The sequence below is a fragment of the Herpailurus yagouaroundi genome, unplaced genomic scaffold, assembly GCF_014898765.1.
Source record: "Herpailurus yagouaroundi ecotype Mexico unplaced genomic scaffold, PumYag 188, whole genome shotgun sequence".
Taxonomy (NCBI): domain Eukaryota; kingdom Metazoa; phylum Chordata; class Mammalia; order Carnivora; family Felidae; genus Herpailurus; species Herpailurus yagouaroundi.
This window is the reverse complement of record NW_024412419.1, coordinates 35,572,270-35,599,002: the sequence shown is the minus strand read 5'-3', so window position 1 is coordinate 35,599,002 and position 26,733 is coordinate 35,572,270. Positions and strand designations below refer to the sequence as shown.

The 26,733-nt window shown below is 39.9% G+C and overlaps 1 protein-coding gene across 8 annotated transcripts in view; it reads right to left on the bottom strand.

Moving 5' to 3' along the window:
- Window positions 1–26,733, bottom strand: part of MTA3 (metastasis associated 1 family member 3) — a 221,566-nt gene that overhangs the window by 52,417 nt on the left and 142,416 nt on the right. For 6 of the 8 annotated variants that reach the window (XR_005797288.1, XM_040496630.1, XM_040496628.1 and 3 more), the window contains 3 exons: window positions 26,058–26,160; window positions 22,070–22,169; window positions 1,552–1,740 (listed from right to left, as the gene is read on the bottom strand). Coding sequence is in view for 7 of the 8 variants with exons in the window: in XM_040496630.1 (XP_040352564.1) it covers window positions 1,552–1,740; window positions 22,070–22,169; window positions 26,058–26,160 (392 nt within the window). In the remaining variant the exon portion in view is untranslated. The remainder of the gene's footprint in view (window positions 1–1,551; window positions 1,741–22,069; window positions 22,170–26,057; window positions 26,161–26,733) is intronic. The other 2 variants (XM_040496633.1, XM_040496635.1) reach the window with 1 other exon arrangement.

Below are 26,733 nucleotides of genomic sequence, written 5' to 3'. Positions count from 1 at the left end.
GCGGGGCTCGAACTCCCGGACCGCGAGATCGTGACCTGGCTGAAGTCGGACGCTTAACCGACTGCGCCACCCAGGCGCCCCAAGGACCCCTGAAATCTTAACTGACAACTGACCTCAGCAGATGGAACTGAATGTACACTATGCTGATGGGCCTTCCCAAGAGCTGGAACCATCATACACAAGCTTCCCACACCCTTGTATCCACGGCAGGCGAAGGTCTCTCCCTCCCCACTAAAACCAGTCTGTAAAGTCTGGTAGAGGTGACTGATCAATCAAATGCACAAACATCAGCACAAAGCTATAAGAAATATGAAGTTAAGGAAGCATGACATCACCAAAGAAACAGTAATTTTCCAGCAACTGACCCCAAAGAAATGGAGAGCTATGATTTCCTGATAATAATTTCAAAATCATGGTTTTAAGGAAGCTCAGTGAGCTACAGGAAAATACAGATAGAACTGAAATCAGGAGATAGACCCCAATACCAGGAAAACAATACACGAAATAAGTTCAACAGAAAGAAAGAAATCCTAAAACAAACACAAGTTCTAAAACTGAAGAATACAATGAGAAATGTAATGTGGAACATCAATAATGAACATCTGTGAACTCAAAAACAGGTCATCAGAAATTATCCAGTCAGAGTGAAAAGAAGAAAAATGAAGGAAAAAGAGTATATCTAGTCAGTAGAAGGACGGAAACAATAAAGGTCAAAGCAGAAATAAATGAAGTATAAACTAGAAAAACAAAAGATCAATGAAACTAAGAGTTCCTTTTTTGGGAAGATAAAACCAAACTGACAAACTTTAACGAGTCTAAAAAAAAAAAAGAGAAGACTGAAATAAATAAAATCAGAAAGGAGAATCAGAGGAGACGTTGCACCTGATACTGCAGAAATAAGAAGGAATATAAGAGACTGCTATTCACAATTATACACCAACGAACTGGATAATCTAGAAAGGATAATTGTCCTAGGAAGTTATCAATGGACTTCTCAAATAGAAATTTCTCCATTTCAAAGAGATTAAAAGCTTAATTAAAGAGAGCAATTCCATACATACAAGGACAAAAGGAAGTACATAAAAGTAGACAAGATTATCTAGTATTTAAAATGCAAGTAAGAAACTATGTATCATTAAGAGGAGTCAAGGACAGAAAACCCATAAAGCAAATTTTCCATACTGCTTGCTACAGGTTGTTTCCATATTAAAGGGCCACATCAAACTCAGGCTCAACAATTAGTAAGATAACTAGAAACATATAGAAGGTCCAAAGGAGAGCAACAAACTTAAAGCAGACCTCAGAAATATTTTGTGCAAATGGTTAGAAAAGCCATCCATATTTTAAACTTGGAACTCAGAGCCTCCTGATACCAGGTCTTATAATTGCTTCCCAGAACGAATCTCTCTGTAAGACTAGCCTTCATTCTATGTTGAGTAGATAAACATTACTACGTTGCAAGCTTGCTAAATGAATACTTTAAGGTTTACCAGCTTTTTAACAAAGATAAAATATTCACATCCAACATTTTATGTGCAGTTTTCTACTTACAAAGTCTTGACGTATGTCATTGAAGTCTTTGCCATATTTTTCCAGTGCCTCTTCAAATAAACTAGCTTCAGAAGCTGACCACTCTTCCATTTCATCTCTGCATAAAACAGGCCCTCCAAGTGGTACTAAGACACTAATTGCACTGCTTAAATCATAGCTGTGCCTATACAATGTATCCATAGCATGAAACTAAAGAAAACAAACAAAATGGAGAGAAAAGATCAGTCAGAAATGCAAACTTGCCAGATTATTTAAGAACAGGAATACTAAAATGCATGATGCACTGAATTAACACTAATATACTTAGGTATATTTTTTAAGTAACAAAGGTTTATTTTTTAATAAGGTTTATTTTTTTTTAGGTTTTTTAGGTTTATTTTTTAAGTAACAAAATTAAGAAAAAATTTAAAAAACAGATTACCTATTTAAAATGTCATTTACTGATTTAAGAAAATGTTGATTTATAAGGTGTGTATTTAAAAAACTGCACTCATTTGTTACAGTAACCTAACCATGAAAATCCAGGGCCTCCAGGCACAGGTATTAACTGGGAAGCCAGTAAGTTTCACCATCCTTTCAGTTAAAAGTGCCAGAATCACTTCACCTATTACATAGGGTTGTCACAGCCTTCCTTGACAAGGGAATAATAGATTATATATTGGACAGAGAAAAAATATTCCCAGGTTGGATTAAGACAATGATGCACTAAGAACGAGAGTTACAGAAAACAATGGAATTGAGAATCAGGGTGACAAAACAGAACTACACATCCATGTTACACAAACAAAACAAAACACATATCCATGTAAAAACAGTAACTGGTTGAGATCTTCTAAGACCAAAAACAGATGACTAGGCTTGCTTGAATCAGCTAGGCTGTCATGGATTTCCTACTTATTTCAGGAGAGAATGATATAAAGAGTAATTTGAAACGAGGAAAAGATAGATTAGGATAATATACCTGTTTTTTTGCAAAAGTACCTTGGGTCTGGCTTATTTAAAACCCATTCTTCTTCCCATCAGAAGCTGTGAAGAAACTTAGGTTCCAAAACTTTAAAGTTTGAAAAACCTGTGATGGTATTTCTACTGGAGAACCAGAAATTCATTCATAACATATACGCACATTTGTATATGTGGAAGGAAAACTGCAGAACAGGGTGACTGGCTCTGCTGTGTCTGGATAAGCATGTAGGTGTGGCCCAGAGTTGGTCGGCAAGGTGACCAAATCCTTACCAAGTGAGGACTAGTTCTATTTAAACTTTCTAACATATGGGGGCACCTGGGTGGCTCAGTCGGTTGAGCGTCCGACTTTGGCTCAGGTCATGATCTCACTGTTCGTGAGTTCAAGCCCCACATCTGGCTCTGCGCTGACAGCTCAGAGACTGCAGCCTGCTTCGGAGTCTGTGTCTCCCTCTCTCTCTGCCCCTTACGCCCACTCACGCGCTCTCTCTCTCTCTCTCTCTCTCTCTCTCTCTCTCTCAAAACTAAACATTAAAAAAAAAATTTTTTTTTAACTTTCTACCATATGAAAGCCAAGTCCCGCACCTTGTACATAGTATCTACCGATATTAAAATTTTCACAAATGGGGATAGTATCACATCCATGTGGCAACATGTCTCTTAAAATTTAGCTGGTGAGTTCCCTACTACTCATACAGGAGTATAAAATAAACTCAAATATCAACAAACACCTATTAAAGAGAAAAAATCACTGGCTACAGTATGCATTAAAAAGACCTATTTATACTGTGATACATTAAGACACTGAATATGAATTTGTTGACAGAACTAAAGGTGGGATTCAGGACATACAGACATGTTTAAGGTACAGTAACTAACTGCTTTAATAAGGATTAACATCTCTCTTAAATAAATCACTGGATTCCACAAAACAAAAGCAAGGAGGAATCTCATTCTCTGTTCCTTAGTCATAATCACAGCTAGGACCACTGATCACGTATAGTCTTTTGCTGTATGTGTCACAATCATGGAATAACTTCAATTTTTAAGTGAATTTCTTCTCACCTTTCCACAACAACGGTTACAAAAATGTTAGAATTTTTGATCTTTGGATCTTTACTCTTTGCCTGTGCTCTGCAAACTTCATAATCAACGAAACCCCACTTTTCTAGCTAAACTTCTCACTTGACAGACTCATCAGTTTCACTGTACTGTGCACTGTTAAACAAGTTTACATCATTCCTGAAATTATTTAGTTCCTAGATAACTGATCTACAAAAATGAAAGCAAAGTTCAATAGCATGCAGGGATCCCTTCAATCACTAATATATTACTATAAACAGTTATTTTTGAAACTAAATTTACAATGGATAACAAAACTGAAGATTAAATGGTATTCAAAATCAATAATTACACAAATTAACTTTGCTGCTGACATTCCTCAAGAGGTAGTAGTTCTTATAATTAACAGGTGCTCTGAAACCCAAAGTCACAAGACTAAATGAGTGTTTCTCAGCTGATATTATAGCAGCCACTCAAAGCATAAAAGGATCTTCGGTCTTTTGTTCACGCGAGGTGATGAAAAGGCTTCTCTTATAGGCACTTTTACAAATGACGATAGGCTATTATCTCACAGAGTTTCAAAGAACCAAAGTAACATCACAGGCGTTATAAGTGATTATGACCCAAATCTGAAGCGAACAGATTGTTTTAATGGTTCTGTTCCTCACAGAGTGTGTGTTACTAGACACCGAAGTCAGCAATGGCTTTCAGAAGACTAACCCCTGCACTGTCACAAATCAAGTGGAAAGAATGGGTCCAACTTATAGGCGACTGGAGGCTATGAAACCCCCAGAGTCCACTTTGAAACGCAGCCCAGAGGAGAGCGCTGTCATGATCAGTATGTGCAGAAAAAAATCTACATCCCATCAGACGTATGCACTATGGAATTCCCAGGGAATAATTTTATTTAAATTGATGACCAAATTCATAAAGGAAACCAGAGGACCACATTATGGGCTAGAAGTCCATATTAACTCCATCTTTCTGACACACATAGGAGGCTCCTTCTGAATGGACTTTTACGGAGTTCAACATCACACTAAAAAGCTGTAAGCAAAACACAGAATCTACCTTCTATAACATAACAGACAACATCAAGTGAAGACTCTCAGAAATAGGCTAACACAAGACATAGGAGTCTGACATCTGACTTACGGTTTATCAGTAAGGTAACAACAATTCCAAGAGCTCGACATGTAAGAGAACACACTGGAAGATTCCGTTTATATGAACTTTGAGAAAAGTAACAATCAGTGGTGAGAGAAGTCAGAATAATGATTCCCTCAGAAGAAGGGGGCAATCATTGACTGGGAAGAGGCATGAGGGAATCTTTTGGGATTCTGGTAAAGTTCTTTACCTAGATCTGGGTGGTCGATTACATGAATGTATACATATACACAAGTTTGCAAATGATGCACCTGAGTGTACTGAATACACTTTACTGTGTATACGCCTCAATTTAAAGTAACACAAAGAATTTAAGGAGTAAATGTAAAACAACAGAAAGTCTTCCCTCCAGATAAATACTTTACAAAGATACCATGTTTTCAATAGAGATACAGATACACACAAGATCCATTCAAATCTAAATTTAAAAAATCATAAGAACTCAGCACAAGCTGTTCTCTCTGCCAAATAGTGGTGAAGGTGTTGTCATATTTCATCTCATTCATAACAGATGGAGATGACAAACAGAAGTATTTTCGGAGAAAGACTGACAATGAAAGCTTGGCAGTGAAATTCTCATCCTTCGCTCATTAAGTACAATCACACAACGGTAGACTGGATTATTATTCAGCAAATATTCACTCCCTCCCCTGGGCCTTCACAGAAGAGGAGTCTTCCACTCCACTGATGTGGAGCCTGGCCACGTGACCTGACTGGCAGATAAGATGTTCAAGATACGTGACAGAACAGAGCCCTGGCATGTGTTTGCATATCTAGGTTTGCCCTCTTGAGCTACTGGCTTTTGTCACCAGAGGAGGAGATACACATGGAGCAGATCTGGACTCACACTGTAGTTTGGCACCTACACAGATCCTAGACAATCTGCAAAGGAGTATATAAGAAATTAATGCTTGTTGTTATAAGCCACTGAAATACTAGGCAGTGTAACAGATACTGTGTTTTTCCTTTTGAGAGTAAAGAACTTACTCACTCCGTGCTAGATGTGCTATCAGCAGACACCCTCAGCTGTCACCTTTGGAATGATTTCAATTCAAGAAAGAATCATCACCCAAGATCATGCCCTTTTCCTGGCACAGCCTTTATCCGATGATGCAGGAGTATAAGGCTCAGCCTGTCACCCGGATTTGGGACAACTCTTCGAAGTGTCCCGTGGAGTCGGCGGAGGCTTCAGGTATCACAGCCCACTTTCTTCCCCTGTTCAATCCTGCCTCCATCCCTCCTCTTCCACAGTTTTTTTTCTTAAATTTTTTAATGTTTATTTTTGAGAGAGAGAGAGAGAGAGAGAGAGAGAGAGAGAGAGAGAGAAAGGACGAACAGGGGAGGGGCAGAGGGAGAGGGAGACACAGAATCTGAAGCAGACCCTAGGCTCTGAGCTGTCAGCACAGAGTCCGACGTGGGGCTCGAACTCACAAAACAGGAGATCATGACCTGAGCCAAAGTTGGACGCTTAACCAGCTGAGCCACCAGGCACCCCCACAGGTTTTGATTCCTAATAAATTTCCTACATACAAATCTCTATCTTAGCCTGTTTCTCAGAAACCCAGCATGTAACATGTAGCGTTATTTTGACAACAGCTAACTGATATACATACATATTCAATCCTAACTATTGATTTGGTCAGAATGTTACAAAAACTTTGCATGTGTACCTCCAGCACAAATTATAGCATTCAGAACACTAAATCTACTTCAGAATTAATGAGCATATGGTTTTTCCCAAGCAGAAGGTGAATATAAACTCTCAGGAGTAAACCACAAACCATGATCAAGGCAAAACATTTTATATATATGTAAAAGAGAAGTATGCCATGCATTCTCAAGTTTTGCTTCAATGCACAGTATTCAAAACAAAATCCCTCATTCATCATCAAATTTGTTAAGACTTAGTTGTCATTCACTCAAATCAATCTCCAAGACACCCTGAGTCATGTCCTCATGTGTACTCAGACCTTTTGATTATCACAGGAAAGCTACAGGGCTAGTAGGCCACTGTAACCCCATGGCCCTAAATGTCCTTTGCATGAGCAGAACTGAAAATTCTTCCCCCCGGCTCTGATTCTAGACACAAATCAGACAAATACAGTAAAACCTTGGATTGTGAGTAACTGGTTCTACGTGTGTTCTGCAAGACAAGAAAACATTTTTTTTTTTTAATTTTTTTTTTCTCAACGTTTATTTATTTTTGGGACAGAGAGAGACAGAGCATGAACGGGGGAGGGGCAGAGAGAGAGGGAGACACAGAATCGGAAACAGGCTCCAGGCTCTGAGCCATCAGCCCAGAGCCCGACGCGGGGCTCGAACTCACGGACCGCGAGATCGTGACCTGGCTGAAATCGGCCGCTTAACCGACTGCGCCACCCAGGCGCCCCAAGAAAACATTTCTAATAAATTTTAACTTGATCAACAAACATGTCTTGCAAAATGAGTAGTACATGATGCTGAATGTCACACGATCACAACTGAGCCAATGGTTCTTTCTTCTCTCTCTCTCTTGCTCTGTCTCTCTCTCTGCAGGATTGTGGATGGTTGTCTCCCATGCTTGGATGCTTGGGTCTCAGGCCACGGTGTTTGGCAGAAACCAGTGATTTTTCAGAACATTGGAAGGTGCCCACAGCTGGCAACAGTGTATTTTTTGTCACTTCAAAGCACCTATGGACAGTCCTTTGCTTTTCCATCCAAGAGTAAGCTTAGCAATGCCATACTTCATTCTAGGTCAGGCCACCTGCAGATATAGGCCCTTTCCTCTGCTGCCTTATTCCCAGTCACATTAAATACAGTATATGACAAGAGAGTATTCATACTGTACTGCAGTCAACATCCGTTAGTGATAGTGAAAGTTGTCCTACATAATAACCTCCCCTCTCGTCTTCCTCATCAGCCACGAAGGTTTTCAAAGGTAAGTATAGGCTAATTTGTTTATTCTTCTTTATATTTTATCTTTTCTTTATAATTTTGTAATGATTACAGCAGTGTAATCATTTTTATATGAATATTTTGGGGTTGTGGAATGAATCATCTGAGTTTCCATTATTTCTTATAGGGAAATTCATTTTGATATACAAGTGCTTTGGATGAATTATGCTCACAAACCAAGGGTTTACTGTAAAACATCTATGTGAGGACACTGAAGAACAACCAATGCAAGCAAGGGGAGACTAAAATAATTCAGGAAGAATATATATGACACGTGAGCTTCCACAATGACTTAACCTTTACCTTGATGGCATTTTCTAGATAGAACAGACAAAAACAGAAAGCTTCCTTTGCATTAGGCCATGGTAAAAGTAAGACCCATGGAGCAAAATGCTGGGGAGGATTATGTTGCAGGCCCTAAAGGAAATCACAATATAGTAAAAGAATTGGCGTATGTTTCTCTGACCACAACCCCCAAGGCAATTAAGATAAACTTATGAACCTCCTTTCCTTGGAAATTAACTCACAATTAAATGCAAAATTATAAAGTAAATTAGGAAATACTTAGAACCAAATGATAATGAAAATACTACATATCAAACTTTAGGACATACAGAGGTACATTTATAATCGTAAATATTTGATGATATAAAACTAGACAAAGTTGATGGGCTAAAAAATCAGTCTTAAAAAGCTGGAATGGGAGGGGTGCCTGAGAGGCTCAGTTGGTTAAGCGTCTCACTCTTAATTTTGGCTCAGGTCATGATCTCAGAGTCGGGAAACTGAACCCCACGTCAAGCTCCCAACTGGGCATGGAACCTGCTTAAGATTCATATTCTCTCATTCTGTCTTTCTCCCACACACACAACCCCCCGCCCCCCACCGCCACAAAAAAGAAAAAAAAAAAAAGCTGGATCAGGAATATCAGAGTAAAGCCTAAGATAAGTAGAAGGAGGAAAATAAACAGGAAAAAAAAAAAACCTAAATAGAAAACATATAATAATAATAATAATAAAAAAAAACATACAGGGGTGCCTGGGTGGCTCAGTCGGTTGAGTGTCCGACTTCGGCTCAGGTCATGATCTCACAGCTCGTGGGTTCGAGCCCCGCGTCGGGCTCTGTGCTGACATATTGGAGCCTGGAGCCTGCTTGGGATTCTGTGCCTCCCTCTCTCTCTGCCCCAACCCACTTGCATTCTGTCTCTGTCTCTCTCAAAAATAAATAAACATTAAAAAAAATTTTTTTTTTAAAAAGGGGAGCCTGAGTGGCTCAGTTGGTTCAGCGTCTGACTTCGGCTCAGGTCATGATCTCGTGGTCTGTGAGTTCGAGCCCCATGTCAGGCTCTGTGCTAACAGCTCAGAGCCTGGAGTCTGCTTCAGATTCTGTGGCTCCCTCTCTCTCTGCCCCTCCCCCACTCGTGCTCACTCGCTCGCTCTCTGTCAAAAATAAACATTAAAAAAAATTAATTAAAAAAAATACAAAAAAAATCAACTCAATTAAAATCTCACTTTTTTAGATAATAAAAAAGAAAAGAAAAATCTGGCAAAACTGTCAAAAAAATGGGAAATGACATACATAAACAATAACAATGAAAAGCTACTTACAACTGGAGACTTACCAATTCATTCTACTTAAAGAATACTCCGAAAACTTATGTTGATAAATTTGAAAAATTAGGGTGAAATGGAAATTCTCCTGACTTAACTGACCAAAATGGACTTAAGTAAAATAAAAACTTATTTTAATTATCAAATTATAAACACAACCCAAACTAAGGGATGTTCTACAAAATAAATGGCCTGTACTTTGAAAATGCCACGTCATGAAAGACAGAAAGAATGAGGAACTGTTCTGGACTGAAAGAAATTAAAATGATACAACTAAATGCAATAAATGATTTTCAAGGGGATCTTAAACCAGAAAAAAAATTTTTTCTTTTGTTATAATGAACATAACTGGGACAACTAGAAAATCTCACTAAAGCCTCTAGATTAGATAACAGTGCTACAGTAACATTCATTTCCTGCCTCAGTGATATACTTAGAAGGAAGAAAAATTTCATGTTTCTTTTTTTTTTTTTCAACATTTATTTATTTTTGGGACAGAGAGAGACAGAGCATGAATGGGGGAGGGGCAGAGAGAGAGGGAGACACAGAATCGGAAACAGGCTCCAGGCTCTGAGCCATCAGCCCAGAGCCCGACGCGGGGCTCGAACTCACGGACCGCGAGATCGTGACCTGAGCTGAAGTCGGACGCTTAACCGACTGCGCCACCCAGGCGCCCCAAATTTCATGTTTCATATGATTTATTGCAGTGGTAGTCTTATTAGTTTTAATTCTAGTTTATAGCCTTGAGAACATGGACAGTACTCTTAAATTTTAAGAAATCGTGTTTTAAAAAAATTACATGAATTCTCAGTTCATCAATTTTACACTCATTTTGAAGAGTAGATTTCTAACGTAAGCTGATAAACCTAAAATTTTAATCTGAAGATTTATATATTCTGCAGACTACAATTCCTTTAAATGCTGTAATGACCATGAATTGCAATCTATCCTCAAATTCCCAGTACCCTCAATGCCCTAAATGAAATATGTAATTTCAACAGGACTCACAAATGAAGAGAATGAAATGCAGGATTAATGGTTAGCAATTTTACAAAGAGTTAATATCTGAAGAATAAAATTACTGTTGGTTAAGTCAACTTTCTATTTTCAAGAAAATAAGTTACTTACTTTTTCTAAGTTTTTCTTGAAAAAATTTTTATTGTAAAAATTATAGCTTGTTTTAAGGGGAAGATCTTTATTATTTTTTTAAAATTTATTTTTGAGAGAGAAAGAGACAGAGCACAAGCAGGGGAAGGAGCAGAGAGAGAGAAGGAGACACAGAATCTTAAGTAGGCTCCAGGCCTGCATCAGCCCAAAGCCTGATGTGGGACTTGAACTTGAACCAGGAGATCATGACCTGAACCGAAGTTGGATGCTTAACCGACTGAGCCACTGAGGCACCCTTAAGGGGAAGATCTTTATGTCATATAATGAACTCCTTGTAACAATTGTATTAAAATGTATGGTCACTCGTAACCTAGTGACCATATTCAAATTTGATAACCTACTACAATGACAGTAAATATGGCATGATAAAAGCCCTTTCAGACAACCAATAATGATATAAAATCAGAAGAAAGTAAATGAGATTCAACAAGATTGGGGGGAAAATATATCATTGTTATCACCATCTCAACAAACAATATTACCAAGCTCTCAACACTGTGCCACACGCTGTTCTAAATGATTTACAAGTACCACCTTGTTTAATCCTCAAGTTGATGCCACATGGTAACTCAGAGACAGACTTTTCCAGAGGCTGGGAAGAGGGTGCCAGAGATCTTGTTCAGGACACAGAGACATCACATACTCTCTCTTCCAGTGTGGCTAGAGTCTCAAGAGCCAGCAAAGCCCCGTGTTTGTGAATATTAACTTAAATGAAGGCACAAAAACTGTCAAACATAATTTCTTCTGGAATGTTGAGGGAAGCTCAAAAAGATTTGTAGCATAGCAATAAATCACTTGTCTTCCACACAACCTGGGCAGTCAATTTCACGGAGAGTTTTATGCCCTCAGAAAACCCAGGGGCCCAGGAAAAACAACAATGAGGTGTGGTCTGGGGACCCACTGCAGTTCCATCAAATTCTATATTCTTGGGACAGGTACATCTGCAATTTGTAGTTATGCCTGTATACCCTCTTCTTGTCAACAGATAACCCCCTGAAGCAGTACAGATAGGTTTCACAGTATTATTCCCATTGTGGATGAGGAAACTCAGGCACGGGAAGGCTACATAACTTGTAGAAGACTAAATGGATCATAAGCTATAGGTCCAGGGGGAAAAAAAAAACCCAGAGAATCATAAAAGTATACCCACTTGTACACCCATGTTCATAGCAGTATTATTCATAATAGCCAAAACGTAGAAGGAACCTAAGTTTCTATTGAATAAACACAATGTGGTATATGTGTACAATAAAATACTATGCAGCCTTGAAAAGGAAGGAAACGATGACACATAGGACAATATGGATGAACCTGAAGACATGCTAAGTGAAATCAGCACGTCACAGAAGGGTGAATACCGTGTGGTCCCCCTCCAATGAAGTACCCAGAGTAGTCAAAATCACAGCAACAGAAATTAGAACGGTGGTTGCTAAGGGCTGGGGAATAGGGAGTTGTTATTTAATGAGTACAGAGTTTCAGTTCGGGAAGACGAAAACATCCTGGTGATGGCTGCACAAGAGTGTGAATACTTAATGCGAGAGAACAATACGCTTAAAAATGGCTAAAATGGGGGCGCCTGGGTGGCGCAGTCGGTTAAGCGTCCGACTTCAGCCAGGTCACGATCTCGCGGTCCGTGAGTTCGAGCCCCACGTCGGGCTCTGGGCTGATGGCTCAGAGCCTGGAGCCTGTTTCCGATTCTGTGTCTCCCTCTCTCTCTGCCCCTCCCCCATTCATGCTCTGTCTCTCTCTGTCCCAAAAATAAATAAACGTTGAAAAAAATTAAAAAAAAAATGGCTAAAATGGCAAATTTTTATGTTGTGTATATTTTACCACAGTTTTTAAACAAGTATGTCCAGTGCCAGAAACTTTCTATAACTCCTGGTCTTTAGACCGTGTGTGTTCAGCTCTGGTGACACAATGAAATTATTTTCAAATATATATCACTTGTAGTGATGAGATGCATTCAAAAAAGACCTATTAACATGCAAGATAACATTTTAATAGAAATAACATACTCCAATGACCTATTTTAATAAGAACCTATTGTCTTATGTCCCAGAGAGAGAAACTAATTTATTCATTCTCAGATATTTACTGAACACCTAGTAAAAGGCGAAAGATTTGTTCGATCTGAAGAGAAACCAGAGTATTACTGAACACCTAGTAAATATATCCCAGGAACTATGCTTGGTACTGGGAATTCAACAGTGAGGAAAAACAGGTATGGTCACTATATTGATGAATACTACAAGCTGATATGTAGGGAAGGGGAAGAAGAGAGAGATACATGTTAATGAAATAATCACAAAAACAAGAGTTTAATTACAAATAATTAACATGGAGGAATGTTGTTGTGTCTCTCTCCATGAGCACACCACAAGAGTAACCTGCCCTAGATGGATAGATTAGACACAATTTGAAAACAGATTAAGAGTCAATTAGGTGGTGGGGCACCTGGGTGGCTCAGTTGTTTAAGTGGCCAACTCTTGGTTTTGGATCAGGTCACGATCTCACCTTTTGTGGGTTCAAGCCCAGCACTGGGCTCTACACTGTCAGGGCAGAGCCTGCTCAGGATTCTCTCTCTCTCCCTCTCTCTCTGCCCCTCCCCCACTAGTTAGTTCTCTCTCTCTCTCTTTCTCTCTCTCTCTTTCAAAATAAATAAATAAATTTGGGGAGCCTAGGTGGCTCAGTTGGTTAAACGTCCAACTTCCATTCAGGTCATGATTTTGTGGTCCATGAGTTCAAATGCCACATCAGGCTCTGCGCTGACAGCTCAGAGCCTGGAGCCTTTTCAGATTCTGTGTCTCCCTCTTTCTCTGCCCCTCCCCTGCTCACACTCTGTCTCTGTTTCTCTCTCAAAAGTAAACAAACATTTTTTTTTAACCCTTAAAAATAAATAAATATATAAATAAATAAATAAATAGATAGATAGATAAATAAGAGTTAATTACATGGGGCTGTGAGAGCATCCAAGCAAAGGGAACTAAAGTTGCAAAGGTCCTGTGGCAGGAGACAGACCACAGAATCAAAGGAAGGCTGGCTGGGGCCCAGAAGACATAGAGGAAAGGCTGGGGTACAGGACAGGACAGACTGGCCAGGCAAACCCCCACAGCTTTTTTTGACTCTTTTAAGGATCTGGGTTTTAATCCTGAAAGCAATTAAAGGCCAGTAAAAGGATGTAAGATAGGAGACAGCAAAATAAAAATTGCATTTTAAAAAGATCAGATAGAATTAGAGATATTCCAGAATGCAGTCTTCTCCCTAGGAAATCAACACAGCCTGACCTTTCTCAGAACCAGACTCAGCATCAAAAATCCTGTTTCTAGTACTGAGTCTGTCAGAAATTAAATATGAATCTTTATAGAAGTTACTTCACCATTATCTCTAATATGATCTCTCCTGGAAGATTTTTGAGGCCCCAAACAACTCAAAAAACTCTTTTTCTCAGATCTTTTCCTCCAACTTGCTTTAGTCCTCAGAGTTCAAGGAAAAGAGAAATCTAGCACTTCTTTAATTACCTGTTTTCCGAGACTGAGGCTATGCTCTGGCGATAGCTCCCTACCAATGCACATGGCACACTCCGCCCCGTAACAGGCCTGGCCCTCCACCAACTACCTACAGACCACTTCGGGGTTTACTGTGTTCTAAAGAATTTTGTTTCCACAATGGGGCGAAGGGAGGTCAATGTAGGTTGTAAATTGTTTTTTTCTTTGCATATTGTACAAAGGACACTTTACATCTTAATGAAATGAGGGTGAAATCTAGGAAGCCTCCATGACAACTTAAGTGTTGTAACAATTATAAATCTTATCATGTTTCTTAGACTAGCACTGTTTGAAATTCAGTCTAGCTAAGATTGTAACAGGTCTCAAAATAAGGAAGTCAGACCTAGCAATCTGCAGGCATCTTAATTACCTGCTCCCAAAACATTACTGGTGATTTGACAAGTAGCATGCGGAGTCTAGGATAAACAGATACTTCAGATTAAGAATGCTGACAGTCAGCTGCAGTCCCTTACAGGAAAAGCCACAGTGAAAATCACCTAGGACAGACCACTGGAGTTCCCACAGTTCTGTAACCGTGCCCTCTCTGCAGTAAGAAGTCTTCAGAGAAAGTCTGGTCACCTGATGGAGAAAGGTACTAACCACATCTGTATAGGTCTGAAAACACTGAAAGAAAAATAAGAACCTGACTCTCCAAATTCAACTGAATGATGAATCTAATTTTCATTTATTTTTTTAAATCTAATTTTCGGGGCGCCTGGGTGGCTCAGTCGGTTAAGCGGCCGATTTCGGCTCGGGTCATGATCTCACGGTCTGTGAGTTCAAGCCCCGCGTCGGGCTCTGTGCTGACCACTCAGAGCCTGGAGCCTGTTTCAGATTCTGTGTCTCCCTCTCTCTCTGACCCTCCCCCGTTCATGCTCTGTCTCTCTCTGTCTCAAAAATAAATAAACGTTTAAAAAAAAAAATTAAATCTAATTTTCATTTCATGGTACAAAACAACTTACCAGCTTCTCATATGATCTTTTTTGGAAAACAATCTGCAAAACTCACATTATCAATGTACAAGTAATCAACTTTTAACCACTCCCACTCATTTCCATACAGGTGCCCCAGGATTTTATATGTTTACATCAAAGAGGAAGGCATGAAGCTACCAGGCAAAGAGGACTAAAGGTGCAGGACATGGCATCTGAAATCACAAAGTGCATCAATTTCCTCCTGCTTTTGTGACTTCTGAAAGATATCAATTTCATGGCACTGAAAGTAATCTAGACACAAGAGCAACATATAGAAAGAGTCCAAGTACAGCTGAACCTAGCATCCATTAGAGCAGGAAACCAAAGCATTTCAATGTTGCAGACAGAAGACCAGATCTTCAGCGCTGCCTAATCAGATGCAAACAATAACAATGATTTTTAAACCCAAGCCATTTTAAGGAGAGTGAAACAAAAAAGATGTAATCTGGGAGAGAGAATCTCAGGTAGGAGTCAAGAACAGATCCAAATCCTGTCTCTGAAACTGAAACCAGCTGTACAAACATGACAAACACAATTCCCTGAGCCTCTGAGTACACTTCTGCTTTAAAAAGTAACAATTACAGGGGTGGCTGGGTGGCTCAGTTGGTTAAGCGTCTGACTCTGGATTTCAGCTCAGGTCTGATACCAGGGTTGTGGGATCGAGCCCCACATCACATCGGGCTCCACGCTAAGCACAGAGCCTGCTTAATATTCTCTTTCTCCCTCTGCCTCTCTCGCCCACTCCCGCACTCTCTTTCTCTCTCTAAAATAAAAAGAAGCAACAATTATAGTAGTAAACAATTTAAGATGGTAGATATAACACAAAGTGTCTTCCTAAGTGCTGAATACTAAAAGAAAAAAAACAGAAGAAATGCAAACATTGGAGGGTGTGAAAGCATCCAGCCAGAAGGAACATGTAGGCAAGTGCTGCAAAAGATAAACACAAAATGATGTTTAAACTAATTAAGGTACATAGGTTGTGTTCTCTTTAAAATGCTTCTTTTATAACCCGCCTTCACTGACAGAAATAAATACTGAATCTTTAAAAACTCTGCCCTCTTAGGGGGCACCTGGGTGGCTCAGCTGGTTAAGTATTTGACTTTGGCTCAGGTCATGATCTCACAGCTCAGGAGTTTGAGCCCCACATCGGGCTTTGTGCTGACAGCTCAGAGCCTGGAGCCTGCTTCGGATTCTGTCTCCCTCTTTCTCTCTCTGCTCCTCCTGAGCTCGTGCTCAGTCTCTCAAAAATAAATAAACATTTAAAATAAAATAAAGACTCTGCCTTCTTCCAAAAGAAATTCACCCGCTGTCCCACCAGTCACCACCAGTGGGAAGCAGAGAGTTGCTGCAGCCCGAAGCAAAAGCTCACATACCTGCTCTTCACCTGTTCACACCTATCTTCAGGCAAATCAGCCCCAACTATCACAGAGCTCTGTACCATCTCAGGAACAGGTTCTCCCTTGTCACTCCTCAGAGGGTGGAGGGAATCTGCTGCACTACAACAGGGTGAGCATCCCCAGTTATAATCTGGGAAGCATTATCTCAGAAGATGAGTGTTAAACCATAAGAGAGTAGCTATGTAAGTAACAGTATATCTATACAAGGCACAATCACACAACATTAAAAAAAAAAAAAAACTTTCCAGATTCTCATGATGATATGAAAAAGTATTTATTTTATATTGTTAGGGAATATGTGGTGGGGGAGGCAAAGTACAAAACTCTGATTTAAATGACTTCCACTATGTGTTAAAAAAAAGTTCACATGGGGGCACCTGGGTGGCTCAGCCAGTTGAGCATCCAACTTTGGCTCAGGTCATGATCTCACGATTCGTGAGTTCGAGCCCCATGTTGGGCTCTGTGCTGACAGTTTGGAGCCTGGAGCCTGCTTCAAATTCTGTGTCTCCCTGTCTCTCTGCCCCTTCCCCACTTGTGCGCGCGCTCTCTCTCTCTCTCTCTCTCTCTCAAGAATAAACATTAAAAAAAAAGAAAAAGAAAAAAAACGTTCATGTGGGGCTTATCAGCTTTTGTATAATGTGGTACTTGTGCAGGGACAGATCAACAAAACAGAGGAGAAGAGATAACAAATCCAGAAGCAAGCCTAAGCATATCTAAAACCTTGAAAAAAGAGGAAGGAAGGATTACAAAATCATGAGGACAACAAATTCAATAAAAGGTATTGAGATGACTATTTTCCATATGGAAAAAAAGACTCCTATACCTCATTCAAGTCTCAAAAATAAACTCGATATATTTATAATCACGAATATGAATACTATTTTTAAACTGTTAGAAAAAAACAATGACACAAGTGAAGAATGGACAAAGGATATGAATCTAAAATACAAGGAAAAACCACGAAGAGTCAATAAACAAGAAAACCTGCTTAACCTTATTAAGAAATACAAATTAAAATGAGGGAAGCATCAGGTTAGTAAAAATCTTTGTCTGAAAATACCCAATGTTGAAGCCAATGTAAGAAAATGGATGAGGACAGGAAAACACTCATTGACTGCTTGTGGGATTATAAATTTCTACCAGGGCACCTGGGTGGCTCAGTCGGTTGTGTCTGACTGTTGATTTCGGCTCAGGTCATGATCTCACGGTTTGTGAGATCGAGCCCTGCATAGGGTTCTGCCTTAACAGGGCAGAGCCTGCTTGGGATTCTCTCTCTCCCTTCTCTCTGCCCCTCTCCATCACATGCTAGTGCGCGCGCACACACACACTCTGTCGCTCTCAAAATAAACACACATTTTAAAAATAAATACATAAATTTATTTTTGCCTTGTGTAGAATAAGTTGGCTGTGTTTGGGCAAATCCAAAGTGATCAGTGCCCTATGAATCACTATGAATAACTATTCCCATTCTAGTTATGCCAGAGAGTTCACATACACACTCACAAAGGGTATGTGTTGGGATTTTCAATGCAGCATTATGGGTAGTAGCAAATGAAAAATGTTTTGAAGGAGTCCAGATGTTCATCGGAAAGAGAATACATAAGTAATGTGGTGTAGTATTCTATGAAGGAGTACTACAAATACTACCCAGTGGTTAAAATGAGTGAACTAGGGGTAAAAAAAAAAAAAAAAATTAGGGGCACCTGGGTGGTTCAGTCGGTTAAGAGTCTGACTTCGGCCCAGGTCATGATCTCACAGTTCGTGAGTTCAAGCCCCGAGTTAGGCTCTGTGCTGACAGCTCAGAGCCTGGAGCCTGCTTTGGATTCTGTGTCTCTCTCACTCTCTCTGCCCCTCCCCAGCTCATACTTGTACTCTGTCTCTGTCAAAAATAAATAAACTTAAAAAAAATAAATAAATAAAATAAAATAATAAAATGAGTGAACTAGGTATGTGTTTATTAACATGGCTAGAGAGCAGTAAGAGGCAAAGAGCAAAATGTCACAGAGTAAATTGAAACACATGCAAAACAAACTTTATGTTGTTTTCAGACACACAAATACATAGTGGAACCAGAAAAACTAGATACACAGCAAATCTGTTATAGTGGCTGCCTCTTGACAGGAGGCAAGGGTGATGGGCATTAGAGGAACAGATAGAGGACGCAGAATAGGACTAGGGAGAGAGTATTAGAAATTATAATTGTTGAGATTTTTTTTAATCCAAAGAACTAAAACACTAACATTTGTTTTGGGTGGCTCAATACATTATCCTCCGTACTGTTCTGTAATTTGCGGGTATTACTGTTCATAATACATGAAGAGTGGCTGAAAGGAAATATTACGAAATGGTAAGAATATTCCACTCTGGATAATGAGTACAAGACTTTTTTTTTTTTTTTTTTTGCCTGCTGCTGTACTAAATTTTGCAATTTTTCATAATAAGCATACACTAATTTTATAATTGGGAGAAAAATCTTGAACGTGGAAAAATATACAGGTGGTGATTAGATTCCACATTACTTTGGTTCGCATAAATATCTGTTGACAGGATTTTGAAGGTTTTTACAAATGCGACACTTGTACTCTCACATCTTTGGTAAAGTACAACCTCTAAACAACCAAAATATAAACCTATTTTGAAACCCTGAAACTTTCATAGAAAACATTAATGTACCAATGGAGAACAGAACTTGCTTCTATGAACAACATTCTAGTCTCGAAGAAAGCATAAAGAGAGGTGCTCCATGATGGCTACAGACTGTTCATGCTTTCACCATTATCTATACTGTAAGAAAGCACTGTAAGAAACAAATTTGATGTGAATTCTGCATGAGTTTTTACATTACTGCAGTATTTCGTTGAAAGCATTTCAAACTGGAACATAATGAGAAAGTAGTAAAACCTCTCACTGTATTCCATTCCATCAGAAAACAAAATTGAGGGGCACCTGGGTGGCTCAGTCGGTTGGGTGTCAACTTCAGCTCAGGTCATGATCTCACAGTTTGTGAGTTGGAGCCCCACATGGGTCTCTCTGTGCCGACAGCCTGGAGCCTGCTTCTGATTCGGAATCTTTCTCTCTGCCTCTCCCCTGCTCACACTCTGTCTGCCTGTCTCTCTCTCAAAAATAAACATTAAAAAATTTTTAAAAAGAGAGCGCCTGGGTGGCTCAGTCGGTTAAGCCTCCGACTTCAGCTCAGGTCATGATCTCGTGGTCCATGAGTTCGAGCCCCGCATTGGGCTCTGTGCTGACCACTTAGAGCCTGGAGCCTGTTTCGGATTCTGTGTCTCCCTCTCGCTGACCCTCCTCCATTCATGCTCTGTCTCTGTCTCAAAAATAAATAAACGTTAAAAAAAATTAAAAACAACAACAACAACAACAACAACAACAAAATTGAGACTTTTAGGAGTGGACTTGAGGAAACCTGTCATGAGGTACTGAGTGCCGGTATCCTAAGTAACAAGATTTGGATTAGCATTGAAGTACCTGAGACAGAAAAGAGTGGTCAGATTTTGGATATATTTTGGGGAGAGAAATTCCAGCACTTTTTGATGCATTTTATTTGGCAGTGATTATGGCCTGAAGAGGTGAAAGGAAAACATGATTGGAAAATGTATTTCTTTATACTATAAAACTCTGATAAATGTAACAGGAAAAAAATTATTGCTCACGTTTTTCTGCATACTCTGGGCAAGACTGCATTTGTAGTCATCAGCAGCAGAGCATAGTAATGACTTCTTTTTTTTAGTTTATTTGTAACATTTATTCATTTTTTGAGAGACAGAGGGAGACAGAGTGTGAGTGAGGGAGGGACAGAGAGAGAGAGGGAGACACAGAATCTGAAGCAGGCTCCAGGCTCTGAGCTGTCAGCACAGAGCCCGACACGGGTCTCAAACTCATGAACTGTGAGATCATGACCTGAGCTGAAGTTGGAAACTTAACTGATTGAGCCACCCAAGTGTCCCTTTTTTTGGTTTATTTTGAGACAGAATGAGAGATTAAGAGAGAGAGAGAGAGAGCGAGAGAGCGCAAGCGGGGGAGGGGTGGAGAGAGACTGGATGTGAGCTCAAACTCACAAACCATGAGGTCATGACCTAACCCAAAATCAAGAGTCGGACACTTAACTGACTAAGCCACGCAGGCACCCCCACAGTAATGACTTTAAAGAGAATACCTAGATGGGAATGCAAGCTGGTGCAGCCACTCTGGAAAACAGTATGGAGATTCCTCCAAATACTAAACATAGAACTACCCTACGACCCAGCAATTGCACTACTAGGCATTTATCCAAGGGATACAGGTGTGTTGTTTCGAAGGGACACATGCACCCCCATGTTTATAGCAGCACTATCAACAGTAGCCAAAGTATGCAAAGAGCCCAAATGTCCATCGATGGATGAATCGATAAAGAAGATGTGGTATATATATACAATGGAGTATCACTCGGCAATCAAAAAGAATGAAATCTTGCCATTTGCAACTACGTGGATGGAACTGGAGGGTATTATGCTAAGTGAAATTAGTCAGAGAAAAACAAAAATCATGACTTCATTCCTATGAGGACTTTAAGAGACAAAACAGATGAACATAAGGGAAGGGAAACAAAAATAATATACAAACAGGGAGGGGGACAAAACAGAAGAGACTCATAAATATGGAGAACAAACTGAGGGTTACGGGAGGGATTGTGGGAGGGGGGACGGGCTAAATGGGTAAGGAGCACTAAGGAATCTACTCCTGAAATCATTGTTGCACTATATGCTAATTTGGAAGTAAATTTTAAAAAATAAAAAATTAAATTAAAAAAAAAAGAGAATAACTAGAAACTAGTATTCAAAAGAGACAGGATGGATAACATAGTGTCATGAGTTATAGTGTATCCAGCATTAAATAAACAGCTGCAGAGGCAAGAAGATCTACATTATTTATAATAAAGCAGCTGTGAAGAGATATGGTATTATGAAAAAAAAAAAAAACTGAAACTTTTATTACGTGTAATGAATATCGGTCAAATAACCTCACCAAAGCTCACTTTTCTCATCTGTAAAATGAGCACGTTATCATGCTTGTCTCAAAAGGCTGTGGCAATCATATACAGAAAGTAACTTCAATCGGCAAACATCTGGGGCGCCTGGGTGGCTCAATCGGTTAAGCATCCGACTTAGGTTCAGGTGATGATCTCGTGGTTCATGGGTTTGAGCCCCACACTGGGCTCTCTGCTGTCAGCACACAGCCTGCTTTGGGTCTTCTGTCCCCTTCTCTTTCTGCCCCTCTCCCACTCATACTTCCTCTCAAAAATAAACGTTTAGAGAAAAAAAAGAGTTCCTTCTCACATTAAAAACTGTAAAGCACTATATTTGACACATAACGATTTAAGTACATAGATAGAATATGAGGAAAAAAGCATACAAGTGAAACGAGATGGGTCAGAATGTTTTCCCCAGAATATTTTTTTATTGTTTCACACCTATTCCATCAGCAGCCATTCATATTCGTCGCAGCTCACAAACATAAGCGGTGACTTAGGATGAGACACTCTACCCCCAGTTAACCAATCAGCCAAGTCAAATCAACCTAGCAGTCAGCAGGGCTAAGAGCCAGAAAGCTCTTTCAACAGAAAGCTCTCCCATCCATAACACTGCTATACTGGCTTTAAAATTAAAGTAGCAGAGGGAATAATAACCCCTAAATTTCAAAAAGCATCTTACCAGGGTGATGTCTCGAGAAGCTGCAGCTGCGCTCATATGCAAACTAGGCTGCCTCACAGAACTGCTGCAATCAAGGGCTCGAGCAAACGTCCCAACAGCACTGAATAATCCACAAAAACAAAGAAGAAAAATTAAGGCAACGTTATTTTTTTATACTTAAAAAAACACATTTGGGTAGTGCGTGAAAATTGTAAAAGTCAGTGCTAAGGATCCAGGGGCTGCGAGCTGAGGTCTGAGTGTGAGTCTCAGCCTTGTCTGCAATGGGCGTGTGGCGCCTTGGACAAGATGCCTCAGTCTCTTCCTGTGTAGAGAACAGTGGTGGCCAAGAAGTGCACTACGTTTGTCTCTGCTACAGTTCTTTTCTGGGCTGGGGGGCGGGGGGGAGCTCGTTTCCTTCTTGCTCTTGGTGTGGTCATTTAGGGAGGATCCCCCGGAGGGGACTTAAGAGAGAGGGGGACAGCACACTACGAAACCAAACCTCCTAAGCATCTAGCAGTCTCAGAAAGTCGTCATTCCTGAGTGTATTGGCCTCCGAGAGAGGAGGTAATCCCCTAAACAGGCAGTGGGGAATTATTTCCCATGTCCTTTTATGGTTGAGGCTCATCTTGGTCAAGACTTTTCTTTACACAGGAAAACAGGTAAATAACAAATATAGCTGTCAGGTGGGTATGTGCTATGGAGAAGAAGAAGAAGAAAAAACAAGTCAAACAAGTTCTTAGATGTTTGAGAATCAAATATGCAATGAAAAGTATTTTCTTTAAGATTTAAGCATTGACAAGCCAATTAACTATATATGGGTCATTATAATAAAATTGAGAAAAAGTGATTTGTGTGCCATAAAGAAGGGAAAGATCTATCATGAAATGCCATGGAGCAACCAATTTGGTATTCAACTGTGCTCAAAAAATGGGACGTAAGTGAGCTGCAGAGTTTGACTATTACTGCAAAACAAGTTCTGACCACTTTTTTTTAGCCTAAATTGTGAAATCCCAGGAACATTTTTACCTTGAAATGAGGTATCATCAATTGTAGCAATTCTTCCTATAAATAGGGCTCAAGATGTAATAGATTTCCACTTAAAAAACAAAACAATTACCACAACACTTTTTTTCACTTGATGATTTAGAAGGCCTTCCCATAAAGCATGAAATAAACGTTTAGACCTGCTGCTTGTTGTATTTTATTTTATTATTATTTTAATTTCTTCTCTCCCTTTGTTGTGTTTTAAGCATGTTAGCTGAGGAAAATTTTTTAATGTTCTGATTAACATAGAACACACATGCATAAAAACACACATTGCACAGCTATGCAGTAACTGCAAAGTGAAGCCATCCATGTCACTAACACCCAGCTCAGGGTACAGCAACCGCACCCCAGTAGACTCCTCCTGCTCCTTCCCAATCTGTAATCTCTCCTTTGTCCCAAAAGAGAACCACCATCATGGATTCTAACATCATGGATTAGTTTTGCTCATTTGAAAACTTAGCAGAAGCACATACTATGTACTCTTTTCACATGCAGCTTCTTCTGTTCAAAATTATGTCTGTGGGCTCACCCACACTACTGGTTGGTTATAGAGGCGTTCATTCATTTTCCTTGCTATGGAGCATTCCTTTCTATGATGCCCCCTCCCCCTCTGTTGTTGATGGACATCAATGCCCAGTTTGGGGCTACTCTGGGTAGTGCCATGAATGCCATCTGTATATGCAACTTTTGGTGCACAGGTGTATGTATGCAATTCTGCTGAGTATACAGTCAGGAGTGAAACTCAAAGGATGTGTAGGTCAGATGAGAGCAAAGTGGTTATACCAACTTACACTCGCACCACCACAATAGCAGGGTGCTGGTTGCTCTACCTCTTTACCAACGTTTGGCACTTTCAAATTTTCACCATTCTGGTGGAATGTGCAATGGTATTTGATTATGGTCTTAATTTGTATTTTAGACCATTTAAAAAAACAAAAACAAAAACTGAGGGGGCGCCTGGGTGGCTCAATTGGTTGAACATCTGACTCTTGATTTCAGCTCAGGTCATGATCTCAGAGCCCTGGGATCAAGCCCCACACCGGGCTCTGTGCTGAGCATCCAGCCAGCTTAAGATTCTCTCTCTCTAGGGGCACCGGGGTGGCTTAGTCAGTTGAGTGGCTGGCTTCAGCTCAGGTCATGACCTTGTGGCCCATGAATTTGAGCCCCGCATCAGGCTCTGTGCTGACAGCTCAGAGTCTGGATCCTGCTTCAGATTCTGTGTCTCCCTCTCTCTCTCTCTGCCCTTCCCCGACTCCACTCTGTTTCTCTTTCTCTCTCTCTCAAAAATGAATAAATGTTAAAAGAAAAAAAAATTAAAGATTCTCTTTCTCTAAAAAAAGAAAAAAAAATGAAAAAGGCACCAGGCGCATCTCCTTGGTGTCTTTCATGCCGGCTTGAAGGAAAAAGGAAAAAACAAAGAAAACCAAATTTGAAACTGCAATGTCTACTAAATAATCCCAGATCTGGGTAAGCTGCCTGGAGTCTAGGCCAGTGGCTCCACCAAGGATTCATTTCCACTCTCAAATCTTCAATCTCCTTGATCTACTGACTGGCTTCCCCAGCAATGTACATCAGGTCTCCATCCGAGCACCAGTGGCTAGGTGTCTGAGTGCTGGAGTCCAAACGCCTGGCTGCTGACATGACGTGTGACTTCCATGGTGCCAGGCACCATGAACAGTGCTGTCACGTCAACTGTGCTGTCATGTCAGGGTGCGGTGAGACCCTTTTATCCTTTGGGTCATGAAGAAAGTTCAACAGAAAATTAGAGAACATAATGAAGACCCTTGTGATCACATCTGTATCTACTGGGTTCTAATATTTTGCCAGACTTGATTCATTGTTTAAGGAAATAAGTATTAGAAATGTTGTTAGAGCCTCCTATACACATCTCCCACATCATACATACACATGACATACATATTCATCTATATGGCCATTAATGAAAACATGGTTTGTTCATGGTATAACTTTTTAAGTGATCATACTGTGTGTATCCTCACTCAACATTAGTTTTGAGATTTATCTCTTTGCTATATATCCCTCGAATTCATTCATTATTGAATATACTTCAATTCACTTACCAAGTGCTTGTTGACATATTCTTAGGGTTTTTTTTCCCCAATTTTCCACTATTTACACTGCTATGATACACCCACTTACTTGCTGCTTTGCAGTAACTCCGCCATGAATATCATTTACTTTTATAATTGAAACAATAAAAATACATTTTTGTCCCATTCATTTTCTCAAAGGGTGTGTGGTGGGTCAAGTGCAGGAGAGCCAGCCAGTCAGGCAGCCAGGCTTAAGGCTCTCAAAGAAAGTTATACGCTTAGCAACAGGCCCTCCTCATACGTGGGTGCAGTAAGAGGAAGGCAAGATGCACATCATTATGGACACCTGAACAATCCCCATCTAGCGTGAAAGAGATAACTGCTTTAATTAAAGATATGAGGATTCAGGTGATGAATTTCATCTTCATACTGTTCCGTAGTGCCCAAAGTTTTACCAGAAGAAATTATTATTTTCTTAATCGGTAAATTAAAAAATATATTTTCAAACAAAAACTAACAATCATACTTAGGAAGTTGTATGATATATATTTGGGCTTTCTTACTTAACTAGAAAAAGAATACAACCAATGGAAAAGGTAGAATGCAAAGAAAGAAATATACATACACCTATAAATTCTTACAAAAAGAAATTTCTTGGAGTTGGGGGTGGTACAGTTGGTTTAAATGCCCAACTCTTGATCTCAGCTTAGGTCATGATCTCACAGTTCAGGAGTTTGAGCCTCGCATCGGGCTGTGTGCTGACCCTGCTTAGATTCTCTCTCTCTCCCTCTTTTTCTCTCTCTGCCACGCCCCCGTTTGTGCGCACGCGCTGTCAAGTAAAATGAACAAACTTAAAAAAAAGAAAAATGTTTAAAAAAAGAAATTTCTTGACTCAACAGTGCCATACTTACCGTGCTACAACTAAAAACTGGTCAATCTGTCGATCTGTAAGTGGGCTATTTGGATCCCAGACTTTAACTTCCAATTTGGACTGTTCCCTCTCATCGGATTCTCCTGTCCGAGAACAAAGGAAATGGAGTCTTGTTACTTAGCAAGGCAACCATTGCATTCCGTCGAGGACTGTGGGCACTACCGCGTTCAAAATTTGGTACATTCTTTCAGCAGATGGACAACATTTTGTAAAGTGAACACTGATAATAATACAACGAAACCAACCACAGCAGATTTTCATTTAGTTAGTAACATGTATTTCCTGGGTACTTACATGTGTGAGGCACTAAACCTCATGCTGAGGGATATAAAAACAAAACAAAAAGCACGCCTGCTATGAGACGCTTTCACTGGTAAAACTAACACATAAGTAAGTAACTATGATACAAACGAAAAGAAATGTGTCATAAGGACATACAGAAAAGGCTGTAAAATTCTGACAATGAGAGGAATCACTTCAGACAAGCTAGGGAATGATGTCATAAAGGGTGTGGTATTTCTGCTAAGAACTGAAGGCTCTGATTGCACCAGCAGGGAGAAGGACTTAAAGTAAGAAATAAGAATGTGAGCAAAGTCATGTGGCTTTAAGATGTGACAGAAAAACAGCTCATTTTGTCATGAGCACATTAAAGGGAA